Here is a 24,187-nt window from a genome sequence, read left to right on the forward strand (position 1 = left end):
ATTTCTTTCTAACCCTCATGCGTTGCTCAAATGTGCTTCTTCAATTGGGTAAGTGAGGTGTGCTTACTGAGGCATTTGGGACATTCAGTAATTTACTCAGTTGGAGTGAATGAACTGTAAAAAAGACTCTCCAAGCCATTTTAGTAGTTTCCTGAAAGATTCAGAGATTAGTCACAGCACGTATTTGTATTTTCCTGTGAGGAAAACTGAGATCTTGCTAATATCATGTCCACTGTAGTTACATCAGTGTAATGCTGACAGGTTTTTCTGCGTCTCTTGGAGCGCGGGCTAGCTTTGATGGCCTTGTGGCTTAGGATTGCTATTTTGTGTGAGTTTCTGCTTTGGGAGCCCAAAAAGGCTTCTTTGATACTGAGGCAGAAGACCTCATGATCTTTTTGAGGTTCATATGAGTTGAGCAGACTTGAGCTATTCTTCGGCCTGTCCCTGCAATGTACACTGAACCTGGAGAGCTGAGAAGGTGGATCAGAGTAGGTTGTATAGTCTTTTAATTAGCTGAAGTCTTCCTTGTGCCAAATAAGAGGCTGATGATTTAAATGAATTTTATATTGCAGTTGTGTCACAGGAGCACTTGCAGGAGTTTAAGTATAAACATAGGTTTGACCCAGAATTTTGCACAAATAAATGTCTGCATTTGACATATAAAGGCAACCTGTAAATCAAACATTCCCATGAGGTGCGCTTTTTTATTGTGTTCCATCTGCTACCTGGCGTTTTTGGTGATCCCACAGAAGTCTCCTCTCTTTTCCAGGGTGTGATTCAGCAGTGACTGTGCTGGTTTTACACAGATACAACTGAGGCCTTGGTCATCCACTGCTATGGAAGGACCTCCTTTCATGGGTGAGTTCTTGCACTGGTGGAAAGGCACATGTGAATCTGTGTAGTCTGGTGGCTGACTGAATTTCATATGCTTTTTGGTGGCATTTCTCCTTTTTCCTCAAGCCCACTGTTCCTCTCACAAAGCCAGTAACATAGAGGAATTCTTCAGGAAAGAATTTAGGAGCAGATCTAATCAATCAATGATAAGCTAACATAGTAAGGGGATGTTCTTTGTTTATGTAGAAAGCTAGATTTTGTGACTTTTTCTGCTAAATGTTTGTATTCTGCTGGAAAGTTTGCTTCAGAGATGCCTTTTCTTCAGGACCTTCAGTTTGCTAGGTTGAAACAGGCTACTCTGTTATTTCTGGTTGGAATTGTTCTGAATTAACAGGTTGTGTGTGTGAAGTGTCTGGTGTTAACCATTTCAGACTAAAGATGAAAGGTAACTAGTAGGTAGGATTGTTGATGAATTTGTCCTTTATATACCTTTGCTGGTCTTTACACACACACACACACACATAAATATAGAATCTATAACAATGTAATATACATTCACAGTGATTAACAAACATGTTTTTCTTTTCTTTTATAAAAGCCCAGAGTATATTGGAAATCTGAGAATGGTTTAGGTTGAAAAATTACTTCTGATGGAATCTGAATTGATATTGAAAGACTGTTTGTTGAAATACCGGTCATTCAAATCCAGTCTAGGATTACTGAGGGATGGATTATATTGATCCCATAGCTTTCTGGCTAAAGGTGAAGTTTTTTTTCATGTCTCTATTAGACAAAATGTGACAACTTCTTTATTATGAATGCTATGCAACTGCACCTTGCCATGAGGTATGTGATTCAGTATTGTTTTGCATTATCTTCAGCCAACACAAATTTAGTGCAATTATAATGCTTATTTCCTGTAAAATAGGAGATTATCTGAATAATGGACCTGAATTTCCATTAGAATGAGGTCTTAAAGTATGAAAGCATTAATAGCAGATCAAGTGATACAATTCCATCAGGTAGAATAATCTTATTCTCCAGAATACAGAGATACACCAACGAATGTGAATAACAAAGTTAGTTCTGCTGTCGCAGGAGGTCATTCCATGATGGTGTTTATTATGCCTTTTCTGCAGATTATATATCACCTGCTGTCGTATTTTGTCTGCCAATTCTTGTATTGTGCCTGTGCTGCAGTTGGCAGTCATGTGCCTCAGTAGGAGTGACATTGAGCAATACAATAAAGCTCAGTTTCGGCCCCAAACCTCCCTAGAGATCAGCTAATTGGAATGAGAGGTTTTGACTGGCTCCTTGCTAAGCGAGGGAACAGATGCAGAGTCCACATCTGATATTCTCCAAAATGTAGGCCAGTTACAAATTTGCCTTGGAATCAGGCTCCCCTCAAATATTTCTAGCATTTATTGTTTTGAAGTCAGTGAAAACCAGTAATAGCCATGGGAATATCCTTGCGGTTAGACTGGTGCAAGTGCAGAAGCAATGATTTAGATTCAGGATTGGCTTCTAGACTCATGCAGTTCTCTACAGCATTTTGTGAGACTCAGTGCGTAAGATGTCTATAATTGCTCATATCTAACTTATTTTTGACTGCCTGGACAGCCTTTGTTTCCTTAAAACAGAGGGAGGCAAAGTGGGATTTTGTTTGCATGTGTGGCTGTAACAGCAGGAGAGTAGTTAGCAGACAGAGTAAGTTTCTGTCTATTTAAAAGATTTTAGCTACATGAATAATTGTTAGTAAGAACAATTATTGTAACAGTGCAAACATTTGCTGGTTCCTTATAACCAAATTGTAGTTATAAATAAGCGTTATAATGAATTCTGAAAGAAATGTGAGACTCAAGAAGGGAGACAATTTTTGAAACAGTAAGGACCAAAAGAAAATGTGACAGTCATGAGCACTGCATCATTTGCAAAAATGTACTTTCTGTGCATTTTTAATTGTTTTATTATTACATTAATAATGCTCAAATAGAACTAGTCTCCTGTTCTGTTATGAAACTCTGCTTTAATTTGGCTGGTTGTAACAGAGCTGCTTTTTTACAATGATAGAACAAAACCTATTGAAGAGGAAGAAAGTTCCCTTCTTTGAGTTGGGGTTTGCTATTATCAAGTGTGGTTTCCATTATTGAGTTGTCTTTTATCAGCACTGCTCCTGGGTTGTGCCATAAAAAATCCTGTCTTCCCATAGCTGTTTTCAGAACAAGATGTGGCTTAAAAGCTGGCTGTCGTGATTTAACAATCAAACTAAATACTTGAAGTGGACTCCTAGGCAGTAATTCTGAATAGGCATATAATTTCAGGTTCTATTTTATATTTTATTGATAATTACAAAACATAGTTGAAAACTTATTATTAGTGATTTGTTATTGACACTGCAGAGTTTTAAAATGCTGTGTGGAAAGGGAGAAAAAATAAGCTGGTAATGCAGTAGTTAGGCTATGTAACAGGAGTCCTGAGTGGGGAGCAAGCGTATGAATGCCCAAGGAAGAACTGCTGACAGGCAATATTGAAATTAGACCTCAAACCTTTGAATGTTTTTTGTACAGCTGGAGTAGGTTCTGTCCTAAGTGAATGATTTCTCTGCTGCAATTTACTTGTGTTCCGAAGATGGTCCGGTAAGAAAGAGGGAAAAAAATTGTGATGTATAAACAAGTCCTGCTATGTTATGTGGAATGGAATGCCTGTAGATTCAAGAGTAAGTTAAGAGCAAACTTCATCTTAATGATTTAAATGTAAGGCAACAGTTATGTGGCTCACTTCGCAGCGCCTCGAAAAGACACTCTTTTGACAGAAAACTTTTTCATACGGGCTTGTAAACTGTGACCCTAGAGCCCTCTAGCGTTAGCGCTGGTATAATAGACATTAATTACCTAGGCTAGTATAGTTCAGTGACCTGCACAGTATTCTGACCTGTGTCAATAAAGAGCTACCAAGCCAATCGCCTTCTTCCACCTGATTGTTTATTGACTTTATTATTTATCTATGTCGTGGTTTTGGCCTCAGCCGGCAACAAAGAACCACATGGCCGCTCGCTCAACCCCCCCCAGCAGTGCAGGAGAAAGGAAAAAGGCAAAACTCATGGGTTGAGATAAAGACAGTTTAACAGAACAGCAAAGGAAAGCCAAAACCAACAACAATAACACCGGTAAAAGAATGTACAAATGCGATTCCAGTACCACCACTGACCGACCAGACCAGGGAAGACCCAGCCTGCTCCAAGCCATGACTTCCTGCTCCCTCCCCCGGCCAGCTCCCCTCTATAGACTGGGCATGGCTCCCGTGGTATGGAAGACCTGTGTCCCAGGCCAGATCCTTGGGAAAATTAACCCTATCCCTGCTGGAACCAGGACAATCTATGGTTTAAAAAATTGGGCATTTATTTTTGAGAGGTATAACTGATCTCATTCATCCCAGTTTTCAGAAAGGTTTACTGTGGAGCTATTGCCCAGTCTGTGTCAGCAATAAATCAGAGCAAAGATAGTCCTATGTAAAGGAAAATTTAGGAAGCGTGTAAGGCTGGTCTACTACATCCACTGCAGCTCTCTGTTTTTTACTTACCCTGTCACATGTCAGGGAGTCCCTGAAAGTCCTTCCACTTGCTCTTTCATGCCCGAAGTATGTTGTCCCCTGTTCTTCTCTTGAACTGAGAGTTTCCATTTGCTCTTTCCCAGCACTAGGACTGTATCTGTGATACGGAACCTTACTTCTCTAAGGTACATCCTCAGCCACAGGTTCTGTACACCTCCATGGTTTGCCTTGGCTTATGTTTCCCTTCCTTGTTTCCTTGCCTCCTTGTCTCCCCATGCCAGGACCAAAGTCTGTCCATTCCTTTGTTTCTCTTTCTTGTTTTTTTTTTTCTTCTTATGCCACCAAACTCTAGGTTTGTTTTGGTCTCTGCTGTCCCTGTCATTATCACCTCTCAGTCTTCCCATGTGCCACATAGTACGTGTCTCTCTTTCCCGTATTCCTCATCATATTAGTTTTTCCTCTTTCGGTGAGTTGTATGAAGTGGCTGGTGGCATAGACTTAATACACACAGAGTTTTCCAGGGAAGAGGGTAGCTGCTGGGATGGTGAGATACAGGCTTTGCATGGAAAAACAGCTAATCATCTTGAAGCAACATGCAGGGAATCTGTTATTTCAGTGGGTTAACTGTGGAAGACGAGCTGTTGCGGACCAAAGGAGTGCATAATAATTGATTTTATATTGTAGACAATCTCTTTTCCCTTCTGCAGAATGAGTGGGAGAATAATAATTTCCTAGCTTGCCTGGGAAGGCCGGAGAATCTGTCACTCACTGGACTGGTCATGCATTCAGTAGTAGTTCTGCACTGGGAAGCCTAGTGGGTTAGGTGGAAAGGAGGGAACAGAGCAGTATGCCACCTGGGGTCTCATGGAGAAGAAGAAGAGCCTAAAGACTGGGTGAGAAAGCAGCCTAAGCTGCTGCAGAGCACCTGCAGAAAGCTTATGTTGTTTCAGAGTGGTTTGTGCTGGACTGGCCACTGAAACGAACGACAGATGCTCTCCCCCACCTCTGTCTCCAAGGAGAGGAGGGAGAGAGAGAAAGAGACTTATGAGTTTAAAAAAGAAACTAAACTAATTTAATGAAAATATAAATAAAATAATAAAAAAAATATTGAAATATATACAATAAATACAAAACTGCATTGAACTCCCAGGATGACGGTCACATCACCGGCAGGCATGGGGAAAGTCCTAGACTGGACTCAGTGATGGATGGGAACTGGATTCGAGGTCTGGATTCCGGAATGCATGGATTGGGATCAAAGGCAGACGAACAGAGTCCTCCTTGGATGCTGGCCATTGAAGAAAAAGAGCTGACCCTTTGATCCCTCAGCTTCTACACTGAGCGTGATGCAGATGGGGTGGAATACTCTGTTGGTCAGTTTTGGGTCACCTGTCCTGTCTGTTCCTCTCTGCAGGTGCAAACCCTCTATACTTTTCTGCTTCCAACCCTCCAACAGGGCAAATAACAGAATTAGCTGACCTTGGTTGTTACAGCAATAAATATAAGCAAGAGCCTCTCTGCATACCATTCCTTTGCATAGATTATAAACAATCAGGTTTTATCACTCTGGGAGTGGACTACAGTCTTAAAAATATGCTGTTAATTTCAGAGAGTTCAATTAGTTAGAAGAAGCTTAGCTGAAAAGTAACATTACTGAACAGAAAATCAGTTCTGTTTTACCTCAGACCATGACACCCTGTTATTCCCTCTGCTGAGCTGTCCAAACTGTAGGCTAGGAGAAAGGTCATCACCTTTAATTTTTTACTGTTCCCCTACTGATCCTAGAGCGGTCATTTGTAAATTGTGTAAAACACGTTGCTTGGTGTTATACATTCTACAGTCAGATCTGTGGTGGCTGGTTCAAAGTATAGCGTAAACTAAAACTGCATAGTAACCTGTCAAAACTTGTAGATTTGCAACAGTGCAATTTCAGGTTTGATATTTATGTACGTTGCAGTGGGCTCTAAAATATGTGTTAAACTGGTCTGGAATACTTTGGGTAGTTTCTGTCTGTCAGGTAAAGAACTTTCAGAGCTATAAAATGTAGAGTCAAAGAAGTGCTTGCTTACTGGAAGGTCTGAAGTGATGTGCTTGGAACAATTTCAGTATTTGCTTGTGAGTGCCTTTCATTCAAAGCAGTATCAAAGCTCTATAGGGGGTTAGGTACCACAGTCTAGATTGACATTTGACCTGGAGCTATTGAAAAATTATTGTAGTAGGATGAGAAGCAAATATTTTACAGGGCCAGCAACTCTCATGTGAGGGATTCAGTGAAAAGTCAAAGGAGACACTCTGTAAAATGCTTAAGATTTATTAATCATCATTACTTCTTTTCATAAGGAACAAAAATAAAACAATATTCCAAAACAAAATAGAAGGAGGAAATATACCACACCCAGATAACATGACTAAGACTGAGAAATGGGATAACATTAATTCTGAAAGAAATGACCCAATAAATCAGTTTTCCAAAAACAAAATAAATAGCAATGGTTCAACTTTTAAAAGCTTTCTAGGAAAGAATTTACATATATTATTATTATTTATTATTATTATTATTATATTTTGTTTACAAAAATCCTTCATATGCCCCTATTGGCAAAATATATATATATATATATATACTTCTTCTGTAAACAGTTAACCACAAACAACAAAAAATCCATATATTCATACAGTTACTATGCTGATGGTGTTATGTAAACAAAGAGTAGTGTGCAGCAGCTTCTCATGATAGGGTTTCTTTACACAAGAATATATAGGGAAATATGCCCATCATAAATTGTTCAAAATATTGAAGTTTATAGTTTTGAGAAGGTATGGCTTTCTGGAGTCTAAGTTTTCCTTAATGCAAAAAGAAATATAAAGAAACAGAGAGGTACAGTTTCCCTTGGGTTTTGCTTGTTTGTTTTCTGGACTTTAGCTTTTGATTACTCTCAATGAATTGGAATAAAAATGTTATAAAAAAGGTCAGTCTACATCAATGGAAATATTAGATATTGCCAAGCGTCTATATTATGCCGCTACAGGCAATCTTCAAACCAGAAAAGAATGTTGTTCTCATAATAGATTTTGTGCAAGTGTAAATCCAGCTCTCAGTCTTATGGTAGAATACTTCTGAGAAGACAAACAAACAGGGATGTCAAAATGACCTTATGCTGTACCTCTCAAGGTGTAAAAGAAAAGACATGAAAAACAATGGGAGATATATTGGTAATGAAGATTGAAATAATGTAGACAGACATATTGAGTTTGTTTGCAGAAAATATCATCTGTTTATCAAAAATTTTAGCTGCTTTTGACACTTCTGTATTTTTTCAAAGTTTTTTTTTTTAGTCTTATGTTCAACCCTTGTTTGACAACTTCTCTCTAGTTCTAATTTTTGACATTCGCTTGTTCCTGAGAGGTTTTTGTTGCCTGTTGAGTGCTAACTTGGGGAATGCACTCAGCTGTCACACAGCTGCATTTCTCCACGTAGGTGTATGAGTGATCAAGGTAGGTTCCATCACTGCACGTCAGAGTCACCTTTCTTTGGCTGGTCTTGATTTCCTGACAACATGAGCATTTATGTTCCATCGTGTTTGCCTCTGGAGAATATCTGATTGCAAAACAAACAGAAGAGAAAGATGAAGAAATTATGTGAGAAATACCACTGCCCCTCCCACCCATTACTAAATACAACCAGAAGCTGTGTGATTGTATGTAGGACTATTGCTCCATATTACCATTCTTACAGTATTGTGGTGGAATTTAAGTTGCTCCTCATTGTAAAAATGGATGGATCTAGCTCTTCTTTAAGGCACAGAAGAAGTAGTTAATTAATTAATCCAGATCACATATCACAGCCAGTCCAAAATGGGAGAATAGTGAGAAACAAATAACCTCACTTTTACATGGGCGAAGTTAAAACTTGAGTCTATTCACTATGACACTGAACAGGCTGTTAAAACATTATAAGTCTTGTAATTAAGCTAGTACAACACCATGTCTGTTAAAAATTCCGGTTGTCAGAATGGAAACAGGTGATGACTGGGTAGGTGTTGGACGTGTTAGAAAATCACTTGTGATTTGCTTTATGTAACTAGTGTTACATAAATTTTCTTTTGTACCACTTACCGTGAGTATGCATCACAGCTGCCTTCACAGTATGTCATCTCAACAGGTGCAGGAGATACACATCCATGATATTTGATGACAGCAGTAGTATTGTGCTTCATGCACATTCCTGAGGTTGTCACAAACCAAGGGAAAATAGGTTAAAATACACATGCATATAAATAGATATTTGTGTGTCATAGACAGCTTGTAGTGGAAAACTGAGACGGACGGAGTTGATTTCAGGAAATTAGGTCGCAGTACATTTCTCTTTTAATTGTTAAAGGCCAAATGCTGACTCTTGCTGCTTGTGTTATCAATAAATGAAAAATTCCCTTTTGCTTATGCAACTTTGGTGCAGGATGCAGAAATAAAGAGCAGTACTGTGGCTCAGTGCACACCCACCTCCCAGGGTTAGCTTCACTTTCTTCCTTAAAGAGGAATGTATCTATGGAAGTTGGAGAATAGTCATAGTCCTCTCCCTCCCACAAAAAAGATAACATTTAACAGTAGGGGATGGGAAGGTTCACCATATCCATGTTTTCCAAGGCCCTAAAGTGCATGCTGTAAATGTTCTGTTGCTTTCTTTTTCCACCTGTTTCCTTTCTCACCCCAATGTGAGGTAGTGGTCCCAAACTTCATTTGTTCACCTCTTCTGTCTATGCATCTACAGTGCAAGATGAACTAATATACCTAATAAGGCACATATTATCATTACTTTCTCTTAACAAAATTATCATTACTTACTCTTTCTTTGGCACTCTTTACAGCAGCCATCATCAGACAGCTTGATGTCACCCTTGTGTGGGAAAACAGAAAAAGATAACTCAGGTTTCATATCTGCATACTAAAGCAAAGAGTGTCCCTGCTTCCTAAGTTTCTCTGGCACCAGAAAGTTCTTTGTATTGAATTTAGTTTCAAGCAAGGGCACATAACTACTTCATTTCAATACTAATAAGAGTTCTTTGAAAGCTGACATTGAGGGGGACTGGAACTGCCTTACTGTCATCAGAGTTCAGCAGTAAAATTTCAGAAGTAAAGCTTGTAGCACACGTGGGATATTTTAAGTGACCAAAGTCAGTAGTGGTGAAGGATTATGTCAGACAGGGTTACACAATTAATGAAATAAATAACTTCCCGGATGTGTGGGGCGGGTTCTAATCTACCCTGAGCTGTATTAAGTTGAATGATGTTGTGAACTGAAATAGCTTATTTTCCTTCAGCTTTGCTCTCAATAAGTGAATTCTAAAAAAGAATTTATAATCTTAAATAATTTAGGAATAAAAATCTTATTATTTTTCAATAAGATTCTTGCTTCTAGGTCACCTGACACTTTTAAGAGTACAAAACATTATGCTGTCCCCTTTTCTCTAGTGCCCAGTTCTCAGTGAGGATTGATATATCACCCATTTTAACTTTGAATTGCTTTTCTGAAATGAAATTTGATGTAGACCAGATTCAGAGAGGGTGAAATGAGAGCTACGCCCTCTGTGATGCTCCTGCTAGGTATTTTCCTTGGACACCATGATCCTTCTGTTAGTGGTGTTAGCCTCTGCAACCCTTTCAAACATGAGAACTGATAGGAGACTACTTACTGGCTCACAGTCATCAGGATTAAAGGGAGGACAGCTTTTCTGTAAGATGACTTGAATGAACTGGTCATCATGTTTTTCACATGTGTAAGTTGTGCAGTTATCACCAGGCGGGTTCCAGAATTCTCCAACCTGAAAGCAGTTAAAATTAAAGTAAGTAAAAATCTTCTTACATAAAAAAGAAACTCCACCCCCCAGTGTCCTATCATTAATGCCTACTGCAGTTTGATTACTCCGAACAATTTCCTTGAATTTCGGCTGATAGTTACTTGTCGTATTATCATACTGCTCTAAGTCTTTTTCATTAACCAAGTGAAGAGGCTGTATTCTTATCTGGATATGGATATGCTTTTTGTGTGAATAGGATAAGTATGTGGACTCATTTGGAAAGACTAATGTGTGTTTCAATGGTTTTGTCATCAGAATTTATGGGTGGGTCCATTCACATACATGGCAGAATTTCTGCTAGCTTCACTGGCTCATCTTGTCCTGAAGCTCTCAGCTAACTTGAGATGGGCTGTTTGGAGCAGAAAACTGCCTCCACAGATAAAATTGTCCTTCGAGCAAAATGGGCGCTATGTTTTCAGAGCTGAAGGCAAATAAGGGCCCACTGGTTTCACCTATGTATTTTTCTATGTTGAATTCTGAAAGCCATTGTTCAGTATCACAGTTGCTTCCAGAAGTCTTAGTTAGAACTGGAGTTTCATGGCTCAAGGTACTGTTCAAGCTGTGTGAGACAGTCCATTCCCTGTCTAAATAAGCATTTGTCTAATATGAGAAAAGGCGCAGCAAATAAATGTGACAAAGACAAGGAGAGGAAAGAGCGAAAAGACTAGCAGAGTTCACCAAAAATGAACTAAACCAGGCATAGTTACTTGGAGCGGGTGTGTAATGTTGTCTCCCATAGTCATGATACAAGCCACTGCCTTGCATGTGCCGCAGCACTGTCCAGGTTTCTTTGTATACTTGTAACCCTGTTTTGAAAGAAAAAAAGAGGAAATGATGTTGAGTCAGAACACTGACCTTAACTGGTGGATATTTGAGCTGAGTGGGGTAGGAATTACTGACAGCAAAATAGCACTCACCACTGGGCAATATGTGTCACAGATAACAGGCTTGCACTTGACAGTAGCGTGGCGAGGGCTTGAGTAAGAGGATTCAGAGCAGGTGCATTCTTCACAAGGGCCTGATGGAATGACAGCGCCAGGCTGGGGGAAGTCAGGAGAAAAGTAGTTATTAGTCAGTAAAACCAAGTTACTTTGTGTATGTACATCACAGACAATACAAAGCCCAACTATGTATGGGCTAAACTATTAAATACAATTTTGGTTGTCTTATTTAAGCAGAGTTTCTGTTGCTGGTAATATCCATTTTGGAATTAAATTCTACTAACGCAGAAAGAAGAGCAGAAAATGCTTTTGCTTGGAGGGAAGGTGTTGATATGCTGACCTCAATTAAATAATCAATAATGTTTTATCTCAGGCCTTTCTGCTAAATATGGTCCATGATAGGAGTCTCAAAAACATTGCATTGTGAACTTATGTGAAGGTCTATTTTTATAGTGAGTTACTCTGTGTACTTACTGCATAGTAGGTTTCATTGACTACACAGCCATGTCCTATAAAGAAGGAAGAAAAATTACATCGTAGAGGTGTAAGTTTTAAGAAGCAGAAGTATGTGAAAAAACTGCTGCTTTGTTGGCGCAATATGATAACACAGATAATTTGCATCTTTCTCTTTTAAGGTTTTTCTATTCATAAACTTAGAAAAATATAGCTGTGAATAACATATGAAGAAGGTGCATAGTACTTACTGCATTCAAAGGTAGGACAGCATTTTCCAGGCTGTATTATTGTGACTACTTCCTGTCCTTCTAAGCACTGGGGTGTGACCTTAGGGCAGAGGCTAGTATTGCAGTCTGTTTAATGTAAGAGAATGCAGAAAATAATGAACTCAGAATTTTTAAATGAAAGTAATTTTGTTTTGTGTGAACTTCAGAAGTTTTCCCGTGGGGCAAATATGGTGCTGTTTACACAAGCTAGTTTAATGACTAATTCAGTATATTTGCCCAACTGTGTTTAAAGTGCATGGGCTTTTCCATAACCTTTGTAAAACAAAGCATTGTCTGAGAAGAATAGAGTGGTGAGTGATGGAAAGAGATACTTCCAAAGAGAAATTTGTACCAACTGGGAAATCTGATGACTCCAGAGGTTCAGGAACTTTCTTGAGCAATTTTTAAATGTTCAAGACTTTTTTATTTTTTAAGTTAATTTTTTATACTGGTCTTTGAAACAGAAAATGCTTTGAATAGTTTTTAAATATTGTTTCAGGTGTTGGAAGCATTAAAATTTTTCAATGTTAAATTATAGGAGACTTCCATTTACTTTTCTGTGTCTGACTATGTAAAATATTTTAATCTAACTTTTTCCTCTTCAGGTATCTAGTAAATGCTCTGCAAGAAGGTCTAAAGAAGTGGGATGAGGGAGAAAAGCATTATGAAATCAATGCAAAGTATTAAAAAATGTGTAATTATTCCTGTAGTTCCCCTAAAAAATACTGTCTATTACCCATGATAAAGAACCAAGGCAGTACTTACAGCACTCAGTCCTGGTACAGCATGGATCTTCTGGTATCTGTATCTGAACAGGCATGTAACCTGGTTCATCACAAAATACTTGCTGTGTCAGAGAACATTCGTGTTTTTTACAGTGCACTTTAAGAGTATTTTTGTCACAGACACATTCCTGGCAATCTCTTGTCCATTTTTCTCCTGGCTATATAAAAAAGAAAAAGAAAATAAAGTAAGAAAAAATTATATATAAATTCAAACTAAAATTATTCTCTCTACTCAAACCAAAATCATTCTAGCTGACATGGATACAGTGATACCTGATTACATTAGTCTTTTTCTATTTCTAGTATTTCTAGATTTTATAAGAAACTCTCGAACTGAAGCTAATTAGGGGAAGATACTGGAGGCCACCGAAGGGTCTGAGCATGTTCACACAGCTATCAATTTCTATTTATTAGTAATGTTAGTATGAGGGATACAAGAGGTCTAAAGGAGAAGTGATTGAGCATTGCATGCATTTTTGAATAGGAAATATACCATACTCATTTGCACATTGGGTTACAGAGAGAAATTTCTATAATTTGTATGCAGCTGAGGAACTAAGAATGCAGACTATCAACTTTATCAGCAATAGGTAAATTCTGTTACCCATCTCTAATAACTTTAGCAAGCCAAATTTGTGGAAATTAAGAACATATGCTAAAGTTCCACTCAAAGTTCCACTACTACATCTATCTCTTTTTATCTCTTTTTTTCTCTTTGTCTCTTTTTTTTTTCTCCCCCCCCCCCAGTATGTGAGGTGATGACTATTGAAAGAATATCCCACTATTTACTGTTAAATTTCTTGGGAGTGATGTGGTTTCTGCTCTGGCACTCATAATTATTTTTAAAACTAAAGGGGAATGAACATTTGAAAAAAACAAGTCTCCTTCAATCTCAGCAAAACTTTGCTTTTATGAAACACTAAATATCCTCTAGCTTCACTTGTCTGTGCTTAATAAACCACATTGTGATACTCACCAATCTGGGTACTCCATTTGGTTCCCTACAAGCTGGAAAGGAAAAAAAAAAAAAGCAGAATGGAGATTTAGGATTTACACGGCTGAAAATTGACATAAAGGAGCAAATTTGTTCAGTTTCAAATAGAAATACGGTGAAGATAAAACTACCAAGAAAATGAATATGCAGTCCAGTTCTTCAGAAATGTAGAATTCTGCCATCTTGGTAAGTCTCATATAAGGAAGATGGAAAAAAGGTAATACTGATTATTATTTGATTTTTAGATGGGGAACTTAAAGAGGCTGATTTGCCTGTGACGTGACTGTGCAGAAGATGGCAGCAGAACACGTGCCCCCTGACTGGCACGTCAGGGGGGCCCCCGTGACTGACATGTGCCCCCTGGCCCCCTTACAGCCACGAGGATGATCTGAGGGCTGGAGCTCCTCTCCTATAAGGAGAGGCTGAGAGAGTTAACCTGGCTTGAAACAAAGATAAGATATGTGCGATCACAGCCCAGAAGGCCAGCCATATCCTTGGCTGCATCAGAAGTGTGGCCAGCAGGTCAAGAGAGGTGATTCTGCCCCTCTACTCCACTCTCGTGAGACCCCACCCAGAGTACTGCATCCAGCTCTGGAGCCCCCAACATAAGAAGGACGTGGACCTGCTGGAGCATGTCCAGAGGAGGGCCATGAGGATGATCCGAGGGCTAGAGCACCTCTCCTATGAGAACAGGCTGAGAGAGTTGGGGCTGTTCAGCCTGGAGAAGAGAAGGCTCCAGGGACACCTTATTGTGGCTTTCCAGTACCTAAAGGGGGCCTCCAGGAGAGCTGGGGAAGGACTTTTTACTAGGGCATGTAGTGATAGGACGAGGGGGAATGGCTTTAATATGGAAGAGGGCAGGTTCAGATTAAACATTAGGAAGAAGTTTTTCACTTTAAGGGTGGTAAGGCACTGGAACAGGTTGCCCAGAGAAGTTGCTGAGGCCCCATCCCTGGAGGTGTTCAAGGCCAGGCTGGACGTGGCCTTGGGCAACATGGTCTAGTGGGAGGTGTCCCTGCCTATGGCAGGGGGGTTGGAACTCAATGATCTTCAAGGTCCTTTGCAACCTAAACCATTCTATGATTCTATGACTCTCAATCCTGATACCTATTTACTCCCCAAACTAGCTACAGGTTACTTACAGCATTCAGAGACACAGATGTTGCTGTCTTCACGCATGAGCGTCTTTCCTTCAGGACAGAAACATCCTTCAGTTACTCCGTAGCCAGGAAGCTCAACAAAGCTAGAGCGGGAAGAATGTATGTATTTGAGTATAACGTTTTTGCAGTGAAGCAGGAGAAAGAGCAGCATATGTAGAAGGTTGTCATGTCAGGTACAAGGGAGACAAAAGAATTTCTGTTTTCTGAAGTGCAACAGGAAATGCGTATTCATAGAGCTGATTGATATTTATAAATCTTGAATAAATTATTCAAATTCTCAAGATACTCCATTACAAAGTTACTCCGTTTTCTAAGGAAAGTAGACAGGTAAAAATAGAAAAAAAAGAAACCTATAAACAGTTGTTTTGGGGTGGGGTTTTTTATCTTTCCATACCTTGGGTCACAGGTAGCAGGATTAATGGGCCCACATGGCTTGTATACCATGTTTGCTGCACAGTTGTATGCTGTAGGGAAAAAGAAGAAAAAAGATCAAAAAATGACAGCAGATGCATTTTTGCAGCAAAAGTGACTACAGCTTTGCCTTCTTCATCTGCAGCTTCTGTAATGTTGCTGTGTTTTTTTAGACAGTAGTCGAGTGTTAGATGTAAGATGTGTTTACGGGATAAAGCACTAATTACTGCAATTTCTCACACACATTTGTTGAGTTCTGCAGTACTTACAGCATGTATTGTTGGTGTTTCCTCTCCAGTCAATGCAGACACCTCTAGAAGCACACTCTGTAGCATATATCTCCAAACTGGAGCACTGCATGGATTCATCAGCTATGCGACATCCATCAAAAACACAGCCTTTGAAAAATGGTTCTGGTGGTATCACGGCATGGCATTCTGCAAAAATCCTGCAGACAGAAAAAAAACAAAGCCCTTTTGTGTTAACAAGTCATTATATAAAATACAGCACTTCCCAGTTAATGGCACGTGACTCTGCTTCAGAAAGGAATGTATTATGAGAAACAAAACCCTAAGATAATAATAATCTGGTAGATAGATTCAGGAAAGAAACGGTTGGGAAATTTGAAGCTCCTTTTTTTTTTCCCTCTGAAGAGTTGTTTCTGTACGTGTACACAACTTTTCATCAGTCTGACACCAGAAATTTCATGAAAAAGGCAACTGCATCAGATTGAGGAAAAAGGGATGATAAAAGTAGCTGAGACATAGAAAAACTGCACATGCAATAGCTAATAACTTATTAGACACTACAGCAAGCACGTGTAAGAGGGCCTTTGTAAGTGACCCAGCTGAAAAAAGATTTTGTCAGAGCTCACATAAGTATAGGAATTACTGCAGAAAACAAGCCTTTGTGCTTTTGGAGCTCCATGTTTTACACAAAATGTACAAAGAATGAAGGTTCTTATGGTATGTACCGAAGGCCCGCTTCGAATTTAGAGTTCAGTCTTTACTTAATAGTGTAATTAAAAGTAGGTGAGAATACTCTGGAAGGTAAGGAGGGAGAAATATAACATAAATCTGTGTGGTTGCAACCCAGCGAGTATGGATTTTAGTGCTTGTTGTGTCCCTGATTTTCTGACTTAACATCTCCTTGCTCAGTTATCTTTGGCATGCAAGTCATTAAATAAGACCGATTTCTTTTGCAAAGGCCTTTTACTGTATGTATTCTGCCATTAAGCTGACATTTTTAGCTATTATCACACACTAGGGTTGTAGTTTTTACTCTTCTTGTAAGATACTAAGACAGTTTTATCTAGAAAGAGTTAATTCATTCAGGCTTTTTTCTTACTCGCTCCAGATAAGCTTGCAGAGTTGAGGCGTTTCACAGTGAGGCTTTGGTGGAGGTGTTGTTACAACTGGTTTTACTGGTACTCCATGGCATGACTCATTGTTATCAACAATCCAGTGATGAGCCATTTGGGGACATGAAGAAATGATCTTACCACTTGGTAAGCGGCATTCATCTAATACGTTATTGGTACATGTTCCTGGAAGAGACAAGCTGTGTAAGTCTCATAAACCCCATCAGAGATGCACAGTACATGATTGTGCTGATATCACATTTAAATATGATGTGCTCATGAAATATATAAGATGCCTTGCTTCATAGGGAGTGCTTTCTTTACAGTTACATGAAATTTAATTTAGGTTAGGGAAAATCACACAAACCTAAAACCCCAGCCCCAAAGGAAAAAAAAAAAGACAGGTTGCTGAAATATTGAGCAGATCCTGAAGGAATATTGATCCTGCAGAAGTTGAAGAGAAGTACTGTTTTCATTTCCATTTCACTGCTGTTTAAAAATTACTCTCAATCATGAGACTGCATAGCAAGAGTGGGTGAGAATAACCATGGTAGGGTGGGGAAAGAGTCCCACCTCCAATTAGTGCGTCTGTCTTACCACACTGTCCTTCGGTGTTGTTGCCAAATTTGCTGTATGGGAGTTTCACGGAGAAAATCAGCCCACTAAAGGTGATGGTTGCACCAATCTCTGGTATTTCAACAATCATGTTGATGCCAAGTGTGGAGAAGAAAATGCCATCTTTTTTGAAGCCTGGTTTGACAATCTTTTTGTTGAAGTACATCTGAGTGTGGAGTTAAAAAGACACAACTTTAGAATAAGCACTGCTTCTGCCTGATTGTTTTTAATAATGTATTTTATAATCTTCATAATCATGCATAACTCCATATTGTTGTGCATAGAATCATAGAATTGTCTAGGTTGGAAGGACCTTTAAGATCATCGAGTCCAACCATTAGCCTAACACTGCCAAAACCATGACTAAATCATGTCCATAAGCACTGCATCCACCTGTCTTTCAAATACCTCCAGGGATGGCATTCCACCACTTCCCTGAGCAGCCTGTTCCAATGTTGATAACGCTTTCAGTGAAGAAATTTCCTCTTGTCCTATTGCTTGTTACTTGGGAGAAGAGCCCAACCCCCACTTCGCTACAACCTCCTTTCAGATAGTTGTAGAGAGTGATAAGGTCTCCCCTGAGCCTCCTTTTCTGCAGACTAAACAACCGGAGTTCCCTCAGCCACTCCTCATAAGAACTGTGCTCTAGACCCCTCAACCAGCTTCATTGCCTTTCTCTGCACACGATCCCAGAATCTCTATCTGGAGCTCCAGATTGATGCTTCAGAATCTGCATCACATCCAATGCCTGTTGGCATTGCAATAACAGCATATATGTGTATTAATATCTCAGCTTGTATTGCTATATTGCTCTAATGTGATAGTAATCCAAGTGGCCTCTATGTACCGTGTTTGTGAAGATTGTGTTCTAATGCACAGCATTTTAAATCCAAGTATTTTCTTTGTAACCCTCATAATTTTGTTTACTGTAAATATTTTTCATGTGAAAATGAGTGGTAGTTTTCTTTAACTCCAGAAATATTCCTGCCATTATTATGTGATAACTTTGCCACAAAATCACACTGTCCCTATACTACATGTTGTTTGGCGTTGGAAGATTTCTCTGAATTCAAAATGAAGTCAAATGTCCCTGGTGCCAGTTTTATGTAGCAGACATATTTATTTGTTAATCTAAGCTGTTCCATTTGCAGCCTGTATCTTATGTGAGCTAATGAAGGTGGACATACTTGTTTAGTAACTTTTTGTCAGGAATTATTCTGCAACTTTCTTCTCATTGAATTGGGACAAAGTAAGAGTTAAAACTGTCAGTTACTGTTTTGCTTCACAGTGATTTCTTTCACTGGACTAATTGTTTCAGTATGCCTTTCTGACTGTAGGTAAGGAGAACTTGTCATGGCTTTGTAGGGGGAGAGTGCATATTGAGACAAACTTCTCCTCCTACCTCTTTGTGTTCTCTAATGAACTAATAAATTCCCCAGTATTACAGTGGGACTGACTTTTTGTTTTCACTGGCTTGCCAGCACTAGTTTAGGATCACAAAGGTGAAGTGACGCTCCCAGTCACCCCTCTTCTTCAGCTATATGTCTCTTCCCAGCAGGGAACTGGAAGGGGAAGCATGTCACGGCTCTGGTGCCAAAGGTTCCCTATGCAGAGGAAGCAGTGACTAGTCATCCAGCTGATAAGGGATACATACCCATCTTTGCCATGAGAGAAGAATCATGCTTGTGATTTACATTCATGTTTCTTCATAATGTCTTTCTTTACATAAGTGAATGGCACAATGAAACATGAATGAAGCACCAATGTAAGCATTAGTTCTGTCTTCTGTCTCTATCTGCTGTATTACTCTGTTTCCAAGTGTCATCTATGTATACATATACACGGACATAATATATTCATAGTTCTAAGCTGTTTCTGACATTTTGTTCTTAGAAACTGGTGTAGTCTTTTTTTTTATCCTAATGATACCCTCTGCCCTCATCACCTCTGTGACATGATATTCTAACAGACTGTAATTCAAATGAGAATCAGTAAGACCTATGGACCTTATTTATTTTTTGTGAAAATAGAGAAATAAAAAATGTGTATTTTACCACATTGGTCATGACACCATTCATGAGTTCACGGGTCAGCACCACTTCTGCAGATTTGTAGAAAATAAGAATGGATTTAGGGCAGGAAAGTCCATCTTTTGCATCACAGTAATAATTGTCAATGTAAACACGGAAGTTGTCATATTTAGGTACAATCTGTTTCACCAGGACGTAAGTGCAGTTTTCAAGGAAAGTATAGTAGATTCCATCAAAAGTAATATAATGAGGATCACCCCATCCACTGCATACACCTGGTAGAGAGAAAATATTTAGAAGACAAACATGAAAATTAATGTAGAAGAAATAATTTAGAAACTGAAGGGAATTTATACAATTTATAGAGCAACCCTAAGAAAACAAAAGGCACATATAATCTGTAAAAAGATTTTCTTCTTTCAAAAAACTTTATTCCTTAATCTACTGGTACTTACATTGGCACTCATATCGGTAACAGCAGCCGTTTTCATCAGGTACCAGTATTGGCGGATACTTGTTTGCACAGGTAATTTCCTTTACAGGTGGGCAGTGCGTTGGAATTACTTCTACCTTGTTGTCTCCCTTACAGATGATTTCTGTACAGTTGGATAATTTGTATTTTTGTCCAATCTGCAAAATAAACAAAAATTGATGTCACGGGAATTTGCAAACAGATATGAACTTTACGCGTATTTTTGGTTTAATGTTATATTGTTTCCAGAAATGCTGCTGTTGGAAAGGAAATTAATATGTGCTACTTCTCTTCAATTGTGATACTAATGATTTACAATGTTGGCCAGAGTTATTCATAATTCTGACCACGATATGGAGGATCAGAAACTGTTTTGTTTTCCAAGTCTGAAGCAAAGACTGAAATTAAAAACTTCACTGATAGTACAAGGTTGCCAATATTCTACACAACCCACTTTTTAATGCAAAAAAAGGGAGGTGGGAAGCTTAATTTCAGCTGTTTCTTCTGACTGAGGATCTCTTCTGAGGTTTGGGGAGATTGTTCTTAGGTTAAGGGAAGTGATGTCCTTTATACTAGCTATGTATACTGTACTTCACTATCAGCACAGACAATCACTATAAAAAAAAATGTGTAGAGAAGCAGAGGTAACAGGGCAGAAGAACGGAAATAGATAAAAGCCTGCATAATAACTTAAATTTTTCTGTTTAGAGAAAAACCAAAATGCACAAGAAAAAATCCTCTATTATGTCAGTAAGAAAGTTTCTTAGTTATGCAATGCAATGGATCAGAAAGGGTTTTCATAGCATCAAAGTAATTATAAAAATGATTGTAGCTTGCTATCTCAGTAAGAAAAAAAAATATAAAGAAGGCAAATATGAATTTTATGACATATATTGCCCATCATTAGAAATGCTTATTCTGGCAATCTACACATATAAGCTTTAAAGACTGCAAATTCTTTCTTTCTGGTGTCAATATAACATTGATGTTATTAATCATAACATAACACAGAAACTGCATACCAGTAGGGGAGGGTAAGTAGGAGAAACGCAACCATGAAAAGGAACTCTAGAAGTGGTAGGCAGAGGAACTGATGTTGTTATGGTAGACCATTCAGGAGAACTAGTGGGTAGAGGAGTAGTAACGTTGCAATATACGGTGTGTCGTTCAACTGTACATATTGGACTACAAATGGCGTAAAATCTACATCCATCACTATCCATTCTGCTGTAAATCAAATCACCTGAAGAAAAAAAAACAAAAACAAAAATGAAAAAAGAGTAAGATACCAAAAAAATATACTCAAATAAGGTACTATAAAATTTGAAAGAAAAAATTGAACTACAATAAAAAAAAAACTAGGAAAGATGTAAGACTGCTAGAATACGACAAAAAGGTAAACTAACCAGGTGAAAATATAGCATCCCCAATTTTACAGAAGCAGGGTGTTGAGACAGTGGGAGAAGAAGGTACAAATGTGGTGGTAATGGTGGTGGGGCTGGCGGTGGGCAAGGTTGGGGTGGGAGGGCAGTTGTAGTTGGGGGTGCAGCAGAGGACGCGGATCTTGTAGTTGAGGCACATCTTGAATTTGCCCGTCTGGTCTTCGTTCTTGCACACCAGTCCAAAGTGGACGTCGCACTGCACGACCTGTCCGACCTGCTGGATGGCGACCTCGGGGTAGTCCTCGGCCCGGCACTCGATCTCCTTTGGATGTTGGCAGACGTCCTTCCCGGCGGCCCGGATGTGCTGGTAGGTTTCGAAGTCTCCCTGGCTGGGCCCCGAGGAGGGGAAGTCGACGTCGAACCATTCGCTCCAGGAGCACAGTTCGGGTTCACAGGGGGTAGTGTACCGGGTGGTGGTGGAGGTCACGGTGGGGTAGGATGTGGAAGGAGTCGGCGTGGGGCTGGTGGTGGTGTAGGTTTGCGTTGTGGTTTCTGAGGAGCTGGGCTGCGTGGTGGAGGTGGCGGTCGTGACGGAGGTGGAGGCTGGGGTGGTGGTGGTTGATCTGTGTAAGGGCATGGTGGTGGGGCTGGCGATGGGCAAGGTTGGGGTGGGAGGGCAGTTGTAGTTGGGGGTGCAGCAGAGGACGCGGATCTTGTAGTTGAGGCACATCTTGAATTTGCCCGTCTGGTCTTCGTTCTTGCACACCAGTCCAAAGTGGACGTCGCACTGCACGACCTGTCCGACCTGCTGGATGGCGACCTCGGGGTAGTCCTCGGCCCGGCACTCGATCTCCTTTGGATGTTGGCAGACGTCCTTCCCGGCGGCCCGGATGTGCTGGTAGGTTTCGAAGTCTCCCTGGCTGGGCCCCGAGGAGGGGAAGTCGACGTCGAACCATTCGCTCCAGGAGCACAGTTCGGGTTCACAGGGGGTAGTGTACCGGGTGGTGGTGGAGGTCACGGTGGGGTAGGATGTGGAAGGAGTTGGCGTGAGGCTGGTGGTGGTGTAGGTTTGCGTTGTGGTTTCTGAGGAGCCGGGCTGCGTGGTGGAGGTGGCGGTCGTGACGGAGGTGGAGGCTGGGGTAGTGGTGGTTGATCTGTGTATGGGCATGGTGGTGGGGCTGGCGGTGGGCAAGGTTGGGGTGGGAGGGCAGTTGAAGTTGGGGGTGCAGCAGAGGACGCGGATCTTGTAGTTGAGGCACATCTTGAATTTGCCCGTCTGGTCTTCGTTCTTGCACACCAGTCCAAAGTGGACGTCGCACTGCACGACCTGTCCGACCTGCTGGATGGCGACCTCGGGGTAGTCCTCGGCCCGGCACTCGATCTCCTTTGGATGTTGGCAGACGTCCTTCCCGGCGGCCCGGATGTGCTGGTAGGTTTCGAAGTCTCCCTGGCTGGGCCCCGAGGAGGGGAAGTCGACGTCGAACCATTCGCTCCAGGAGCACAGTTCGGGTTCACAGGGGGTAGTGTACCGGGTGGTGGTGGAGGTCACGGTGGGGTAGGATGTGGAAGGAGTCGGCGTGAGGCTGGTGGTGGTGTAGGTTTGCGTTGTGGTTTCTGAGGAGCCGGGCTGCGTGGTGGAGGTGGCGGTCGTGACGGAGGTGGAGGCTGGGGTAGTGGTGGTTGATCTGTGTATGGGCATGGTGGTGGGGCTGGCGATGGGCAAGGTTGGGGTGGGAGGGCAGTTGTAGTTGGGGGTGCAGCAGAGGACGCGGATCTTGTAGTTGAGGCACATCTTGAATTTGCCCGTCTGGTCTTCGTTCTTGCACACCAGTCCAAAGTGGACGTCGCACTGCACGACCTGTCCGACCTGCTGGATGGCGACCTCGGGGTAGTCCTCGGCCCGGCACTCGATCTCCTTTGGATGTTGGCAGACGTCCTTCCCGGCGGCCCGGATGTGCTGGTAGGTTTCGAAGTCTCCCTGGCTGGGCCCCGAGGAGGGGAAGTCGACGTCGAACCATTCGCTCCAGGAGCACAGTTCGGGTTCACAGGGGGTAGTGTACCGGGTGGTGGTGGAGGTCACGGTGGGGTAGGATGTGGAAGGAGGCGGCGTGAGGCTGGTGGTGGTGTAGGTTTGCGTTGTGGTTTCTGAGGAGCCGGGCTGCGTGGTGGAGGTGGCGGTCGTGACGGAGGTGGAGGCTGGGGTAGTGGTGGTTGATCTGTGTATGGGCATGGTGGTGGGGCTGGCGATGGGCAAGGTTGGGGTGGGAGGGCAGTTGTAGTTGGGGGTGCAGCAGAGGACGCGGATCTTGTAGTTGAGGCACATCTTGAATTTGCCCGTCTGGTCTTCGTTCTTGCACACCAGTCCAAAGTGGACGTCGCACTGCACGACCTGTCCGACCTGCTGGATGGCGACCTCGGGGTAGTCCTCGGCCCGGCACTCGATCTCCTTTGGATGTTGGCAGACGTCCTTCCCGGCGGCCCGGATGTGCTGGTAGGTTTCGAAGTCTCCCTGGCTGGGCCCCGAGGAGGGGAAGTCGACGTCGAACCATTCGCTCCAGGAGCACAGTTCGGGTTCACAGGGGGTAGTGTACCGGGTGGTGGTGGAGGTCACGGTGGGGTAGGATGTGGAAGGAGTCGGCGTGAGGCTGGTGGTGGTGTAGGTTTGCGTTGTGGTTTCTGAGGAGCCGGGCTGCATGGTGGAGGTGGCGGTCGTGACGGAGGTGGAGGCTGGGGTAGTGGTGGTTGATCTGTGTATGGGCATGGTGGTGGGGCTGGCGATGGGCAAGGTTGGGGTGGGAGGGCAGTTGTAGTTGGGGGTGCAGCAGAGGACGCGGATCTTGTAGTTGAGGCACATCTTGAATTTGCCCGTCTGGTCTTCGTTCTTGCACACCAGTCCAAAGTGGACGTCGCACTGCACGACCTGTCCGACCTGCTGGATGGCGACCTCGGGGTAGTCCTCGGCCCGGCACTCGATCTCCTTTGGATGTTGGCAGACGTCCTTCCCGGCGGCCCGGATGTGCTGGTAGGTTTCGAAGTCTCCCTGGCTGGGCCCCGAGGAGGGGAAGTCGACGTCGAAC

The 24,187-nt window shown here is 41.6% G+C and overlaps 1 protein-coding gene across 1 annotated transcript in view; it reads right to left on the reverse strand.

Annotated features, from left to right (window-relative positions):
• Nucleotides 1–7,758: 7,758 nt before the first annotated feature.
• LOC309673319 (mucin-2-like) overlaps nucleotides 7,759–24,187 on the reverse strand; it is a gene marked incomplete at both ends in the record, with an annotated part of 52,627 nt that continues 36,198 nt past the window's right edge. Inside the window, 15 exons of the mRNA XM_082485062.1 lie at nucleotides 7,759–7,981; nucleotides 8,500–8,608; nucleotides 9,226–9,277; nucleotides 10,074–10,202; nucleotides 10,946–11,044; nucleotides 11,156–11,278; nucleotides 12,746–12,844; nucleotides 13,663–13,694; nucleotides 14,823–14,923; nucleotides 15,235–15,304; nucleotides 15,521–15,699; nucleotides 16,599–16,797; nucleotides 17,209–17,392; nucleotides 19,281–19,531; nucleotides 19,712–19,886. Of these exons, the coding sequence (XP_082341188.1) occupies nucleotides 7,759–7,981; nucleotides 8,500–8,608; nucleotides 9,226–9,277; nucleotides 10,074–10,202; nucleotides 10,946–11,044; nucleotides 11,156–11,278; nucleotides 12,746–12,844; nucleotides 13,663–13,694; nucleotides 14,823–14,923; nucleotides 15,235–15,304; nucleotides 15,521–15,699; nucleotides 16,599–16,797; nucleotides 17,209–17,392; nucleotides 19,281–19,531; nucleotides 19,712–19,886 (2,025 nt within the window). The remainder of the gene's footprint in view (nucleotides 7,982–8,499; nucleotides 8,609–9,225; nucleotides 9,278–10,073; nucleotides 10,203–10,945; nucleotides 11,045–11,155; nucleotides 11,279–12,745; nucleotides 12,845–13,662; nucleotides 13,695–14,822; nucleotides 14,924–15,234; nucleotides 15,305–15,520; nucleotides 15,700–16,598; nucleotides 16,798–17,208; nucleotides 17,393–19,280; nucleotides 19,532–19,711; nucleotides 19,887–24,187) is intronic.

This window comes from Vanellus vanellus (genome assembly GCF_965231255.1).
Source record: "Vanellus vanellus genome assembly, chromosome: 6".
Taxonomy (NCBI): domain Eukaryota; kingdom Metazoa; phylum Chordata; class Aves; order Charadriiformes; family Charadriidae; genus Vanellus; species Vanellus vanellus.